At 46.0% G+C, this 16,681-nt stretch overlaps 1 protein-coding gene across 3 annotated transcripts in view; it reads left to right on the forward strand.

Moving 5' to 3' along the window:
* The first annotated feature begins 10,800 nt into the window (after positions 1 to 10,800).
* TIPIN (TIMELESS interacting protein) overlaps positions 10,801 to 16,681 on the forward strand; it is a 31,562-nt gene continuing 25,681 nt past the window's right edge. The window contains exons 1-2 of one of the 3 annotated variants that reach the window (XM_040342263.1): positions 10,801 to 10,912; positions 12,831 to 12,981. In XM_040342263.1, the coding sequence (XP_040198197.1) occupies positions 12,846 to 12,981 (136 nt within the window). In that variant the 5' untranslated portion in view covers positions 10,801 to 10,912; positions 12,831 to 12,845. Of the gene's footprint in view, positions 10,924 to 12,830; positions 12,982 to 16,681 lie in introns of all 3 variants that reach the window. The other 2 variants (XM_040342262.1, XM_040342261.1) reach the window with 2 other exon arrangements.

Here is a 16,681-nt window from a genome sequence, read left to right on the forward strand (position 1 = left end):
TATATATATATATATATATATATATATATATATATATTATTTTTTTTTCCTTTGAATTTATTTGTTTTTTATATAGGGCAAAGAAGAAAAAATAATATTTGTGTGTGATATATATATATATATATATAGATATAGATATAGATATATATATAATATATACACACACACATATATATATATATATATATATATATATATATATAATTTTCTTTGTATTTTTTTTTTTTTTGTTTTTATATAGCGCAAAGAAAAAAAAATTACATAATTTATTTTTGTCTATGTAATATATAAATATATATACACATACAAAAATAAATAAATATTTTTTTTTTCTTCTTTGCGCTATATAAAAACAAAAATACAAAGAAAATAAATATAATTTTTTTTTTTCTTTGTATATTTTTTTCTTTTTTTTTTTAACTTTCTGCTATAAAACGCATCCATTAAAAAAATCGAATTTCTTTTTTTTTTTTTCAAAATTCTTTATTTTATTATTTTTTTTCAAAGTTATCCACATCATGTTAATACATTTACACACAAGTATGGCTTCTATATGTTACTACATAACTCAATATATTCAACTTCTCTGCTTCTTAAATTCTTTCTATAAATATTTACAGTAGTAACTATAGTTCCTGAATAACCCATAGATATATCCCCCCCCCCCCTACCTCCCATCCACCCCTCCCAAAAAAAAAAAAGAAAAGGGGAACCTCTCCAGGTTATTGTCGCCGATGCATCTCTCCGCCCTATTCCCTCAAAGGTCTCCCTCTCTATATCTTATATAGGGTGTCCATATCAGTCTGTACTTATCCTCTTGTTCTCTTATGCCCATGGTAAGTTTCTCCATCTGTTGAATTTCCGATATTCTACCTAGCCATTGTTGTTTATTTGGGGTGTTTGCACTTTTCCATAGAATTGGGATACATGCCCTTGCTGCAACCAATAGGTGTCTGATCAGGGACCTTTTAAACCTGGCCAACGAAATTGGTATATCCAATAGAAGGTAGGTGGCCGGGTCAATTCCCAGATCCACCTCCACGATATCTTTAACTATTTCCCTGACCATTTTCCAAAAGTCTTTTAACTTTGCACAGGACCAAAAAACATGTAGCATTGTGCCCTCCTCTTTACCACATCGCCAACCTCTATCTGAAACTTCCGGGAATATCCGATTTAATGCTACGGGAGTTTTATACCCTCCCTCTTGATATCTGGTCGCCAATGAGGCTTTATGTGTAAAGTTAAAGATCTTTTTGATCTGATTCTCTGAAAACACGACCTCCAACTCTCTTTCCCAGGTACATATAAACGGCAAATCCCTTGGTGCTTCTGTCTCCACCCAAATGCTATACATCACTGAAAGGCCATGTCTCAACTCCTCTCCCTTCAGACATATTTCCTCAAATCCTGTGAGGTCCCTGAGCGGTCCTATTTTTAATGCTTTAATGGCCGTCTTTAGTTGATTTTGTCTCATTACGTCTAATTCTTTTCTTATTGCCTCATCCCTTTCCTCTCTTCTTGCCCTTGAAATATCACCCTCGAAGTGTATTACTCTACTCCAGCCTAGTCTTTTTAGTATCTTAAAGTGTGGATCTATCAACCCTGGCTGAAATTTGGGATTTCCCAGTACCGGGGTCAGTGGGCTTGGGTTTGTCGCAAGCTTAGTTCTCCTAAATAAGTTTTTCATGACACGTAAAGTTGCGCCTACTGTGAGATGTTTCTTAACCTCCCCTGGGATTTCTACTTTTTGTATCCAGACCATGCCTTCAAGGGGAATATTAGTGATTTTTTGCTCTAAACCTAACGATGGTCTATGATTCTCCCGGTTACACCATTCTACCACCCTAGACATATGTGTTGCTTCGAAGTATCCCACTGGGTCCGGAAAGCCCACTCCTCCCCTCTCCTTGGGTAACGTTAAAATTTCCCTGCGTAATCTTGCCGTTTTTCCTGCCCATATAAACTTTGCGAACCTAGATCTTAAGTCTTTAAGAAAGCTCGAAGGGATCTTTACCGGTAGGGTTTGGAATAGGTAAAGTAGTCTTGGTAGCACGTTCATTTTTAGGATGCTAATCCTCCCAAACCAAGAGTAGGTCTCTTTTTCCCATCTTATAAAGTCAGATTTAATTTGCCTTGCTGTCGGAGCGAAATTTAACTCAAAAATTCTATTTAAGTTTTTTGATATTTTTGTCCCTAAATACAGTATGTGGGAATCCGACCACTTGAAGGGGAAATTCACTATTAGTTGATCTTTTATTTTTTTGTTTACTTCTATCCCCATCGCCTCTGATTTGCCGTAGTTTACCTTGAAATTAGAAAGGTCTCCAAATTCCCCTATTTCCTTCATCAAGGGGGGCAATGATAATTCTGGAGCCACCACTGAGAACAAAAGATCATCTGCGAAAGCCGCTACTTTATACTCAGTTCCTTTGATCCGAAAGCCTCTTATATCTGGATTTGATCGAATTGTCCTCAGCAGTGGCTCCAGTGTTAAAATAAAAATGATCGGAGAGAGCGGGCAACTTTCATTTACCTTCACTCTCGCAGAAGGGCAAGAGTAAAGGCTAGCAATCCAATTCTGCATGCTCACCCCAAGCCCTATGCATTTCAATGTTGCATTCAGGAAAATCCAATCCACCCTGTCAAAGGCTTTCTCCGCGTCTGTTGAAATGAGTGCTACTGGCATATGATGGAATTGGGCCAAGTAAATGGTACTTAGCACTCTTTGCGTGTTCTCTCTCCCTTCCCTTCCAGGAACAAACCCTACCTGGTCCGGATGTATGAGAGGGGGGATGTATCGTACTAATCTGTTAGCAATTATCTTTGAAAATATTTTTAAATCTATATTCAGCAAAGATATCGGTCGATAACTCGCACATGCTGACGGATCTTTTCCTTCTTTGGGAATGACCGCTATGTGGGCCCCTATTGTTTCTCGTCTCATCGTGCCTCCTTCTTTCAGTGAGTTAAAGGCATCTAGGAATTTCGGTATTAATTTGTCCTGAAATGTTTTGTAGTATAAAAGCGTGTATCCATCTGGCCCTGGTGATTTACCTGGTTTCATTTCCTTTAATGCCTCTTGGCATTCTTCTAATGTAATCGGGATCTCCATACTCCCTATGCTTTCCTTTGGGATTTTGGGCATCCCTGATTTCTCTAGGTATTCTTTCATTTTCTCTTCTCTCTTCTGTCTTTCCTCTGCAGATGGTTGGTTATTTAATTGGTACAAGCCTTTGTAATAATCTCTAAATGCTTTCGCTATTGATTGTGAGGAACTCACTAAATTATCTCCCTGTGTTTTTATTTTCTCTATGTGTTTCTCGGCTCTTGACTCTCTTAAAGCATTTGCTAGCATCTTAGTGGGTTTGTTGCCAAACTCATAGTACGCCCTTCTGCATCTATTCAACTTGGCTTTCGCCTTGTCCATCAATAATAGATTAAGCTTCTCTCTCAGGGACATCAGTCTATCCTCGTTTATTATTTTTTGCTCTTTCTTATGTTCATTTTCCGCTATCTTAATTTCCCCCAACAAGGTATCCAATTTTGCTCCTAATTTTCTCTTCCTATGGGCTCCCATTGAGATAAGTATACCCCTCAAGTAACATTTATGTGCTTCCCACTTGCAAAGTGGGGATGTTTCATCATCATTGTTCCTTTCAAAGAATGAGGTTATTTAGGGCAATATATATTTTTTGCTACACGTTTTTGGTTAAAAAAATCCCAATATGCGTACATTGATTGGTTTGCGCAAAAGTTATAGCGTCTACAAACTATGGGATATTATATATTTTTTTTCTAACCAGGGCCGCCATCAGGAATTATGGGGCCCCTAACACAGCTTCAGGCATGGGCTCCCTGGAGCAGAGAATTGAGGTCGGAGGGATTGGGTGCTGATGGAAAAAAAAAAGGGGGGGGTTGCCCTGGGGACCCCTGGGCCCCTTACAAAATTGTAATAAATAAAAAAAAAGGGGGGGGGGGTTGCCACCCGGGGACCTCTAGGCCCTTTAATAAAAACAAAAATACAATATATTAAAAAAAAGTTTATAGAAAAAAAAGGGGGGGTTGCCATGCGGGCCCCTGTGGACCTCCAGGCCCCTTGCGGGTGTACTGCCTGTACCCCCCCTAATGGCTGCGATCAGTGGGACTGTGATATTGGGGGGGGACTTTCTGACACTTTGGGGACTAGTAATGCTAATGCAGTGATCGGTGCTAAAAAATATGCACTGGCAGGGAAGGGGTTAACAGGCAATCAAAAGCTTAAGTGTGTGCCTAGCCAGTGTTTTACTGTAGAGTGGGGGAGGTGCTTTTACTAGGGGAAGACACGGAACCTAGTGCCTGCTTTGCAGAGACATGGGATCCATCACTTCCCTCCTGTCACAACAGTGATCTGCCTTGTTTACATAGGTAGACCGCCGTTTTGCTTCTCTGCTGGATTTCCGGCAGGCGGTACTCTCCACTGGGCTCCTGCTGTGTATGTGTGATCACAGCATGAGCGAGCCGCTGGTGGTGCTGGATCACGTATAGATCCGTCAACGGGCACACAGGTGCCCTCCTGTAGGATTAAAATTGCTGTAGGGCAGTGTTTCTCAATTCCAGTCCTCAGGCCCCCCCAACAGGTCAGGTTTTCAGGATTTCCCTCAGATGAAAAGGCTGTGGTGATTAGTAAGGCAGTGAAACTGATCAAATCACCTGTGCAAAATAATGGAAATCCTGAAAACCTGACCTGTTGGGGGGGCCTGAGGACTGGAATTGAGAAACACTGCTGTAGGGGGACCTAAATTGGTTAAGAAGACCTTTCCCCATTCTTTCCAAATTTTACATGAGCATGCATCACTGATTAAAAGAAGGAAAACAAAAAAAGAATTTTCTCTTACATTAATTCACGGACACAGCTCTGCCGATTCTTGACCATAGGGTTATATTGCCACCTACAGGAGTAGGGCACTAGACCGAAAAATTGGCACCGTCTATGGGCCGTCTCTTCTGGTATAAACCCCCTCCCCACTGTAGACAATCTAGTTTCAGGTTCCTTATTTCCCCCTTTTTGGTGGTTGGCATGTTTGCCTGATTTCTCCAGTTGCTTTGTGGTTTGCCTACCCCTCGTTGAGACACCTGCTTTGGTACATCCCTATGGTCAGGATTCAGCAGTTGTGTCCATCACTGAACGTAAGAGAAAAAATATATATATTTTTTTGCTCACCATAAGTTCATTGATGGACACCGCACCCGCCCCACTATTGGAATGTTTACTTCTGACACTGCTTTGTTACAAACTAGATTGCCTATATGGGGGAAGGGGTTTTATACCAGCTAGGATTGCCTATGGGCATAGTGCTCACTTCTTTTTGGCCTAGTGTCCTCCTGTAGGTGGCGATATAACCCTATGGTCAAGATTAACCACTTGCTGATTACCTAACTGGGATTTTACATCATTACTTTTGAACCTCCCCCACCTCCATTACTTTTGAGCCTTCCCCCCCCCCCTCCATCACTGAGCCCCCCCCCCCCAACCTCCATCACTGAGCCTTCCCTCCCCCCCCCAACCTCCATCACTGAGCCTTGCCTCCCTCCCCCCAACCTCCATCACTGACCCATCCCTCCCCCTCCTCTGTCAATTGATGTATTTTTCTTGCAGAGAGCGGGTCCCCTTTTTAAAATAGACCCACCAAGTTTGAAAAGTGTTTTTACATATTGAAAGCATATAAAAAAAAAAACGTATCTTCAACACCTGTAAGTAGACCAATCGCGGGTGTTGTCATTTCTGATTTTCTAAAAATTACAGGTGGAATTATTTGCCGGTCTGCAAAGTCATAATGTCTTATCTTTCTACTACTTCTAGGCAGGGCCAGGGCAAAAGGTGGGCAGAAGGGGCTGCCTTGGGCGCAGCGTGTATTGTATGGATGGGGGGTGCTGTAAGTTCCTTCTACTATAAGGCTGACAGGGGCATCGCTACTTCTGTCTGTTGCTCCATTGCAGCTGCTGCCATCATCTACCCACAATCTTCTGCCTTCTGTAATTTGCTGGCACAAGGATAGTATAACTCCTGTCCTGTGTGTATGCACATGCTGGGATTATACCCTGGGATTGTACACTGGGCTGGGCACGTGCACGGGATTGTACACTGGGCTGGGCACGTGCCTGGGATTATACACTGGGCTGCGCACGTGCCTGGGATTATACACTGGGCTGCGCACGTGCCTGGGATTATACACTGGGCTGCGCACGTGCCTGGGATTATACACTGGGCTGCGCACGTGCCTGGGATTATACACTGGGCTGCGCACGTGCCTGGGATTATACACTGGGCTGCGCACGTGCCTGGGATTATACATTGGTCTGCGCATATGCTGACATTATACACTGGTCTGCACATGCCTGGGATTATACACTGGGGCTGTGCATGTGCACATGCTGAGATTATACACTGGTCTGCACATGCTGGTGTTATACACTGGACTACGTATGTGCACATGCCTGGGATTATACATTGGGCTGCGCACGTGCACATGCCTGGGATTATACATTGGGCTGCGCACGTGCACATGCCTGGGATTTTACACTGGGCTGTGTACATGCCTGTGATTATACACTAGGCTATACACGTGCACATTCCTGTGACTATACACTGAGCTAGGCACATGCTTGGGTTACACCCTGGTCTGCTTACGTGCTCGGGTTACACACAGGTCTGCGCACATGCTCGGGTTACATAATGGTCTGCGCACGCGCACACATTCGGGTTAAACCATGGTCTGCACACATGCACGTGCTCGGGGTACAAAACGACTGTGCATGCGCTCGGATTACACCCTGGTCTGCGCACATGTTCAGGTTACATAAGGGTCTGAGCACGCGCACACATTCGGGTTAAACCCTGGTCTGCACACATGCACGTGCTTGGGTTACAAAACTGGACTGTGCATGCGCTCGGATTACACCCTGGTCTGCACAGATTCACGTGCTTGGGGTACACCCTGGAAAATCCAATGACCACTTTCAGGCTTTCAAAGGGCTCAATTTCACGTTGTCACTACTTGTCATGTTGTGTCCATGGAAGATTTTATTTTTCCCACAAGTTTTTGGAAAATGACAAAGAAACCCCTTCTTCTTTTTATTATTTTTTTTTTTTTTTACACAAAGTTGTCACTTTAATTAGAAATTTCTCACACATGCCCTGGGTGGGACTTTTTGGGAGCCTAGCCACATTTGGGAGCTGAATATCAAATACCACCGTCAAGCTTTCAAAGGGCATCATTTTCTCATTTTACTTTCTACCTACCCATCACAGTTTCAGATGCCAGGAAAGCACAAACCCCCAAAATGACCCCCTTTTCAGAAAGTTGACACCCTAAGCTATTAGCTGAGAGGCATGTTGCATCCATGGAGGATTTGAATTTTTCCCACAAGTTTTTAAAAGTGACAATATTTTATTTTTTTAGGGCTGTTACTGATCACAATTTTCATGTTCGATTAATCGTGTTTTTTTTTGTTTGTTTTTTATCAACTAATCTCGATTAATTATAACGCACATACAGATCCAACTACTTTTAGCTGATCTCCTTGCAGGCTGATTCCCAGTGCAGCTACCAACCACTGGAAAAATGGATAGCAGGATACAAAAAACACACAAAGGCAGCGCTGGATGGGAATAGCATTAAAACTTTTGTAGTCTTCAAGTAGGTAACCAAATAAATATTGCACTGGAGATAAAATCGATGTAGCTACATAAACTGTAAAAATGGTGCGAGTAATACCAAACGGTAGCAAAAGCAGTCATAAAAACATGCAGCCAAGTATGATACTGGTATAAAAATGTGTACAACGATATCACTGCTGAATCCAGATGAGGAGAGGTTAACATCAGTCGGCATGTAGATGTCCCGTGAAGGGAACTATCACAACTCCCAGTGGATGGTTGTAGAATCCCAGGTTGATAGAAGGAAGCGAGCCGTCCAAGTGAAGCGAGGACGTGAGGCCGACTGGCCACTTTCCTCTAAATCCACGTCGCCCTGAATGCCGGGTTCGCTGGTGTGTACTGTCGTAAATCTAATGGAACACATCGCACTTGCGTTTGGAACGCATTGCGCATGCGCAGTTGACCGCCACGTGACTTCCGCAGCATTCTACGATAGGCAGCAGACTGTGACACTACACCGGCATGCAGATATGAAGGCACAGCAAAGGAGTCCTTCAGATGGACACGGCAAGCCCCGGCGGTGTCCGTGACGTCACCGGATCTCTGATGGAACTCCCTGAAGACCTGGAGGTCGGCGGAGAAGCGAGTACCGATCAAAAGAATTAACGATTAATCGAGGAATTAAAGGGGTTGTAATTAATATGTGTTTGGTTTTAAAGGGGTGAGGTGGCAACCCTAGCCTGATGTAAGGGAGCACTCTGATGGTGGCACTTTATGTTATGGGGACTCTGATGGGCATACCTGATGTTAGGGGGGACTCTGGTGCGGACATCCGATGTAAGGGGGAACTCTAATAATGTCACCTGATGTTAGGGGGGTGGATTCTGATGGGGACACTATTATGGGGACACTTGATATAAGGGGACACTGATGGGGACACCTGATGTTAGGGGGGGACTCTGATGCGGGCACCTGATGTTAGGGGGACTCTGATGGGGGCACCTGATGTTAGGGGGGACTCTGATGGGGCACCTGATGTTAGGGGGGACTCTGATGGGGACACCTGATGTTAGGGGGGACTCTGATGGGGACACCTGATGTTAGGGGGGACTCTGATGGGGGCACCTGATGTTAGGGGGCACTCTAATGTAAGGTGACGAGATTTTTAAAATGAAATCCGGGGACATTTTTTTTTTCTTTACTAGTAATGGCGGCAATCAGCGACTCTCTGCCCGTCGCCGCCCGCCTCACAGCCTGTCAAGTCTTACTCTTCGGACCCCGGCTACTACTGGATGGGGAGCGGGGGAAGATCACTCTGCCAGGGAAGGCAAGGAGATAGGCAGGCGGCTGGCCAGGATTTGAGCCAAGGCAGGAGAACATGCAAGCTAAAGCTGAATGGGCATGCACCCGAAAACTGAAGAAATATTCCCTACGCTCCGACCAGCACATGATCATCAGAAAGGGGCACAGATAATGGAAAAAATACAACCCCCCTATGCTAGTAGGCACGGCGGAGCGGGGGGTGTAATACTAATTTTTTTATTAAATCCAATCAGGGGACAAAACCAGGGAGAAACTTGGTCCGGGGACAGTGTCCTCAATCAGGGGACTGTCCCCTGAAACTGGGGATGTCTGGTCACCCTACTCTAATGATGACACCTGATGTAAGGGGCACTCTAATGATGACACCTGATGCTAGGGGAGAGTCAGATGGGGACATCTGATGTAAGGAGACTCTCTGATGGGGACACCTGATGTAACGAGCACTCTGATGGTGACACCTGATGTCGGGGCGGACATTGATGGTAAAACCTGATGCAAGGGGCAATCTGAAATTTGACACCTGATGTAAGGGGGGGCACTGTCTGATGGGGACACCTGATTTCAGGGCGGACATTGATGGTGACACCTGATGTAAGGGGGCACTCTGATGGTGACACCTGATGTAAGGGGGGACTGTCTGATGGGGACACCTGATGTCAGGGCGGACATTCATGGTGACACCTGATGTCAGGGGGGAACGCTGATGGTGACACCTGATGTAAGGGGTACTCTGATGGTGACACCTGATGTCAGGGACGACATTGATGGTGACACCTGATGTCAGGGACGACATTGATGGTGACACCTGATGTCAGGGCGGACATTCATGGTGACACCTGATGTCAGGGGGGAACGCTGATGGTGACACCTGATGTAAGGGGTACTCTGATGGTGACACCTGATGTCAGGGACGACATTGATGGTGACACCTGATGTCAGGGACGACATTGATGGTGACACCTGATGTCAGGGCGGACATTGATGGTGACACCTGATGTCAGGGCGGACATTGATGGTGACACCTGATGTAAGGGGCACTCTGATGGTGACACCTGATGTAAGGGGGACACTGATAGGGACCCTGATGGACATCCTGTATTAGATTGGTATAAGTACATCTCAGCCGCAGAGTTAGTGTGAATAAGCCCTGATGGTGACACCTGATGTAAGGGAGACTCTGATGGTGACACCTGATGTCAAGGGCGGACATTGATGGTAAAACCTGATGTAAGGGGCACTCTGAATTTTGACACCTGATGTAAGGGGGGAGGGGGGTATGACTGTCTGATAGGGACACCTGATTTCAGGGCGGACATTGATGGTGACACCTGATGTAAGGGGGGACTGTCTGATGGTGACACCTGATGTAAGGGGGGGACTGTCTGATGGTGACACCTGATGTAAGGGGGGGACTGTCTGATGGTGACACCTGATGTCAGGGGGAACGCTGATGGTGACACCTGATGTAAGCGGGGGACTGTCTGATGGTGACACCTGATGTAAGGGGGGGACTGTCTGATGGTGACACCTGATGTCAGGGGGAACGCTGATGGTGACACCTGATGTAAGGGGGGCACTGATAGGGACCCTGATGGACATATCCTGTTCCTGTATTAGATTGGTATAAGTACATCTCAGCCGCAGAGTTACTGTGAAGAAGCCCTAATTACTGCTAGTTTATTATTGCAGTGGAAATAATGATATAAAGCTAGCACTACTGGCACTGCCACAGTAATTAGCAGCAGGAAGTAAAGAGCAACAACAACAAAAAGATCAAAATTGTTTTGTCCGCGAACAATAAAGTTCAGCTCGGCGCGCTGACGGCGTCACCTAGCAACGGCCCGGACGCGTCACAGGCCGTGACGTCGCGTGTGCGGAAGGCGCGCTCTGTTGTCTACAGCGGGTGAGGAGAAGAAGGCGGCGGGCGGGCACGTGTAGCCCCGGGACACGGTAGGTGACCGGTATGTGTTCGGGAAGGGGGAGGGGAGGCTGGTCACCTCCTATTATTGATAAACAACAAGGAGCTCGGGCGGTCGCCTCCCATTGTAATGATCACATATGATGGGGATAAGCGGTGTGTGCAAAGCTTTCTATTGTGGATAAGGAATGGTTCACCCCCCCTCCCCCCATGTGTGCAAAAACACGCCCCCCTTGTGCATGCGTGTGCTGGTCGTGCGAAACGCGCGTCTTTCAAATGCAGGCGCATTATTGCTCGCCAAACCGCACGGCCTCCGAGTCTCTCGCATTTTGGCGCGGCGTTAATTTAAAAATTGTGTCTGCGTCCCTTTTTTTGCGCATTTCTTGCACACTGAAATGAATAGGCTGCGTCGAAGCGTGCCGGAAGTCGTGGTCGGTCCCGTCCGGTTCAAAACAAGGCCTCAGGCTAAGTAGTGCCTGACCAAATTTGTCTTGGGGGGAGGGGCATTCACCGCTTTTGGACACTTTCACCTCCTTCATGACCGACCAATTGCAATTCTTCATATGTTATAACATTTTGAAAAAGGGGTGCATTTTCTCCTGCACTGATGTGAGCTGATGAGGCTGCACTGATGGGCAGTACCGATTGGCTGCCCTGATGGGTAAAGATAGGCAGTGCTCATTGGCTGCACTGATGTGTGCTGATGAGGATGCACTGATTGGCTGCATTAATGGGTAGTGATAGGCAGCACTGATAGTCTGCAGTGATGGGCACTGATAGGCTGCAGTGATGGGCACTGATAGGCTGCAGTGATGGGCACTGATAGGCTGCAGTGATGGGCACTGATGGGTAGGGATAGGCTGCAGTGATGGACACTGTCAAGGCTGCACTGATTGGTAGTTATAGGCAGCACTGAATGGCTGCAGTAATGAGCACTGATGGGTAGGGATAGGCTGCAGTGATGGGCACTGTCAAGGCTGCACTGATGGGTAGTGATAGGCAGCACTGAATGGCTGCAGTGGTGGGCACTGATAGGCTGCAGTGATGGGTAGGAATAGGCTGCAGTGATGGACACTGTCAAGGCTGCACTGATGGGTAGTGATAGGAGGCACTGAATGGCTGCAGTAATGAGCACTGATGGGCAGTGATAGGCAGCACTGAATGGCTGCAGTGGTGGGCTCTGATGGGTAGGGATAGGCTGCAGTGATGGACACTGTCAAGGCTGCACTGATAGGTAGTGATAGGCAGCACTGAATGGCTGCAGTGATGGACACTGTCAAGGCTGCACTGATGGGTAGTAATAGGCAGCACTGAATCACTGCAGTGATGGGCACTGATGAGTAGTGATAGGCTGCAGTGATGGGGACTGTCAAGGCTGCACTGATGGGTAGTGATAGGCTGCAGTGATGGGTAGTGATAGGCTGCAGCGATGGGCACTGATGGGTAGGGATAGGCTGCAGTGATGGACACTGTCAAGGCTGCACTGATGGGTAGTGATAGGCAGCATCGATTGGCTGCAGTGATGGGCACTGATGAAGCTGCAGTAGTTAACTGCATTGATGGGCACTGATTGGCTGTACTGACATTTCCGGTTTTCCGTTGGCTTGATGGGCTTCCCCCGCATTGGTTTTTCAAAACCGCAAATGACACGATGCTAGGCGCCATTTTTAAATTGAGAATGGAGTATGGAAACCTGGCGGACATACAGTGGGGCGCACTTTCTTCACACTGCGCGAGATTGGGGGGGGCTGGGCTGGGTATAGAAAATAAAATAAAAAATGGCGCGGGGTCTCAAAATCCAGATCCTTATGTGAGCATGCAGCCCGTCGGGTCAGGGGGGGGAGGGGATGATTGAGCGCGCTCCCCCTCCCCCTCCTGAACCATACCAAGCCACATGTTTTTTTGGTTTAGTGTATTTCATTGTGTTTTTTTGTTTGTTTTCTGCTTCAGGTTCCATCCCCCGAGATGATCGATCCTTTAGAGAACGACCTGTTTGGGATGCCGGATTATGAAGAGACAGAAGATGAGAATTTCCCCCCTCTGCCCCCCCCACGCTCTCCCGGGGGCAGAGGAGACGATGCCGGGGATGGGGAAAATGGAGGTAATTTTACTGAAGTGACGGCGATGTGTCAGTCAGATTTACTTTGTAGAAAACGACCAAAACACAAAGATGGAATATTCATATACAATGCACGGCCCACTTTAGAGGGGTTGTAAAGGTAATTTTTTTGTTTCCCTCAATAGCTTCCTTTACCTCAGTGCCGTCCTCCTTCACTTACCTCATCCTTCCATTTTGCTTTTAAATGTCCTTATTTCTTCTGAGAAATCCTCACTTCCTGTTCTTCTGTCTGTAACTCCACACAGTAATGGGAGGCTTTCTCCCTGGTGTGGAGAAAGCCTCTTGAGGGGGGCGAGCAGTAATGTCAGGACACTCTCTACTTTGCAGATAGAGAAAGGAGCTGTGTGTTAGTGGGCGTCCTGACTCTCCTGCTCGCCCCCTCAAGAGGCTTTCTCCACACCAGGGAGAAAGCCTCGCATTACTGTGTGGAGTTACAGACAGAAGAACAGCTATATCAAAACAGTGACATGATGGCCACTAGGGTGCACCATGCACCCACCTTAACTATAATAGTGATGGTTATTAAAGGGAAAACAACAAATAACCCTTAGATCAAAAACCATAAACTGAATTTGAGTTTTAGCTCTGAATGAAAATAATAATAATAAACAGTCCAAAGTATTGACAATAGAAAGTCCATAAATAGCAGGTGAGATGTCAAACACCCGTGCATCTGTGCCACATTACAGATTAGTTGCAAACGTGTCCAAAAGAAGAAAGCGATGTGTCCTCCACCAGACTTATAGATTGGCTCCTTACCGGATTTCCACGATCCCTTATGACAGGGGATCAGAAACAGCATGTAGTAGGTCCCAATCTCGCAGTTTGAGACATGTATATGCAGTCCTGATAGATCTCATTCACAAGAAATTTCACCGGTATCAGTGCCCACCATGTAAGAAACAGTAACCGCTCCACATAGTGTATTAAATGAGTGGAAATTTATTTAAAAAGTTAAAATTGCACTTACAATTATGAAGTTAAAAAATCGCCTTGAATCTAATGTGCCGGCCGGTACACAAAACTCTCAGGCACCCGTCCACTGGGGGAACGTTTAGAGCTTCTTGGGTGGCGACAGCGCGCCGCTCGCCCGACGTCCGTTTCGTAAGATATTACTTCTTCCAGGGGCACTTTCTTGTGAACGAGATCCATCAGGACCGCATATATATCTGAACCTGCGAGATTGGGACCTATTACATGCTGTTTCTGATCCCCTGTCATAAGGGATCGTGGTAATCCGGTAAGAAGCCAATCTATAAGTCTGGTGGAGGACACATCACTTTCTTCTTTTGGACACGTTTGCAACCAATCTGTAATGTGGCACAGATGCATCAGTGTTTGACTTCTCACCTGCTATTTATGGACTTTCTATTGTCAATACTTTGGACTGTTTATTATTATTTTCATTCAGAGCTAAAACTCAAATTCAGTTTATGGTTTTTGATCTAAGTGTTATTTGTTGTTTTTTACCTTTTAATCACTATTATTGTTGAGGTGGCTGCATGGTGCACCCTAGCGGCCATCATATGTCACTGTTTTGATATAGCAGTGAGCTTCTCATATATATCACTAGAGATTACCCACTTGTATACGTTTGTGTTTGTCGAGAAGGGTGGTTGAGGTAGCGCGATTTATATTTTTCTCATGTCTATTTCTTGTATTTATTGTTTACACGGTAATCGCAGCACCTGGAAGGAATAGACTGTGACTACGTTGCAGGTCTTTCTCTTTCCTTTTTTCTTTCTGTCATTTTAGCGCAGTTTCTTTCCATTTTTTCCATATACTGATTCTTCTTGCTGGAGGCCGCCATTTTGCTGAAGCCCAGAGCCCCTGAACTGCACTAAATCATAAAGTGGCGCTAAACCCATCAATTTAACGGTTTAAAAAAAAGTTACATTTTTGGAATGCTGGAATTGGTCACATTTACCTGTGTCTTCGTCCAAACTGTCAACCCATCAAATTGCTGGTGTCATAACTGATCACATGTGCAACACTATGACAGTTGCAGATCAAACGGAAGCGACTTCCTTTCTTGTAAAGGATAGGAGGGTTAAATTCCGCTTTTAGGCTGTCAGCAGATCATCCTCTACAAACTCGGCAGTGCCTAAAAATAGAGAGCAACTGAGCATGTGCAGAGCAGGGTGAGACTCTGGCCCGGATTCAGATACATTTTCGTATCTATCGGCGGGCGTGAAAGAATCCCAGTGCGCATGCTCGAAATTACGCCGCAAATCGTCAATGCGACGTGAACGTAACGTACGTTCAGCCCTATTCGCAAACGACGGAAAATTTGACGCTGGCCCGACGTCCATACTTAACATAGTATACCCCTCATATAGCAGGGGTAACCTTACTCCGGAAAAAGCCTAACGTAAACAACGTAAAAAAAATGCGCCGGACGTACGTTTCTGAATCGGCGTATCTACCTAATTTGCATATTTCTCGCGTAAATCTACGGAAGCGCCACATAGCGGCCAGCGTAAATATGCAGCCTAAGATACGACGGTGTAAGACACTTACGCCGGTCGGATCTTAGGGAAATCTATGTGTTACTGATTCTATGAATCAGTCGCATAGATACAACCCCGCACTCAGAGATACAACGGCGTATCCGGAGATACGCTGTTGTAACTCGTATCTGAATCCGGGCCAGTGTATTCCGCTTTGGGGAGAGCATGGATGCTTAACCTGTGGCCCTCCATCTGTTGCAGGACTACATGTCCCATGAGGCAAGGCTGACAGTTACAAGCATGACTCCCAAAGGCGGAGGCGTGATGGGACTTGTAGTTCTGCAACAGCTGGAGGGCCACAGGTCGAGCACCCACGCGGTAGTGCAGTGTTTCTCAACTCCAGTCCTCAAGGTCAATCCTCAACAGATCATGTTTTCAGGCTTTCCATTATTTTGCACAGGTGATTTGATCAGTTTCACTGCCTTAGTAATTACCACAGCCGTTTCATCTGAGGGAAATCCTGAAAACATGACCTGTTGGTGCGCCCTGAGGACTAGAGTTGAGAAACACTGCGGTAGAGGATGCATTTGGAAAGTTGCCTTGACTGGCGGCTCCTGAGTGCAAGCGGTGGCTCTGGCCATTCACAGAGCCGGAGTCCACGGCTGCAGAAGGAAGAGGGGCGAACATGGGTGCGGCCTGCAGCAAGGACAGCGCGGTTTTCGTTTGCAGGTAAGTGTCACATAATGTGCTAATAACACATTATGGCCCGGATTCAGATAGAATTTACGTCGCCGTATCGTTTGATACGCCGCGTAAGTTCTAGGAAGCGCCGGCGTATCTTCTTTCTGTATTCAGAAAGCAAGATACGCCCAAATTTTACTAAGATACGGCCGGCTTAAGTCTCTTACACCGTCGTATCTTAGTTGCATATTTACGCTGGCCGCTAGGTGGCGCTTCCGTAGATTTACGCGTAGAATATGCAAATTGGGTAGATACGCCGAATCACAAATGTAGTTGTGCCCGGTGTATCTATATGCGTCGGGTACGTAAGGCGTCGGACCGGCGTAAAGTTACCCCTGCTATATGAGACGTAGCCAATGTTAAGTATGAAAATGGGGAGGGTAGTGCTGCGCTAATCAGTGGTGAATGGATAAGTGAATAAACAGGTGGGGGAGGGGAATGAAAGTAGGTGTAATTGAAATGAGGAGCAATATAGCCCAAATGGCATCAGC

Source organism: Rana temporaria, chromosome 3 (assembly GCF_905171775.1).
Source record: "Rana temporaria chromosome 3, aRanTem1.1, whole genome shotgun sequence".
Classification (NCBI taxonomy): Eukaryota; Metazoa; Chordata; class Amphibia; order Anura; family Ranidae; genus Rana; species Rana temporaria.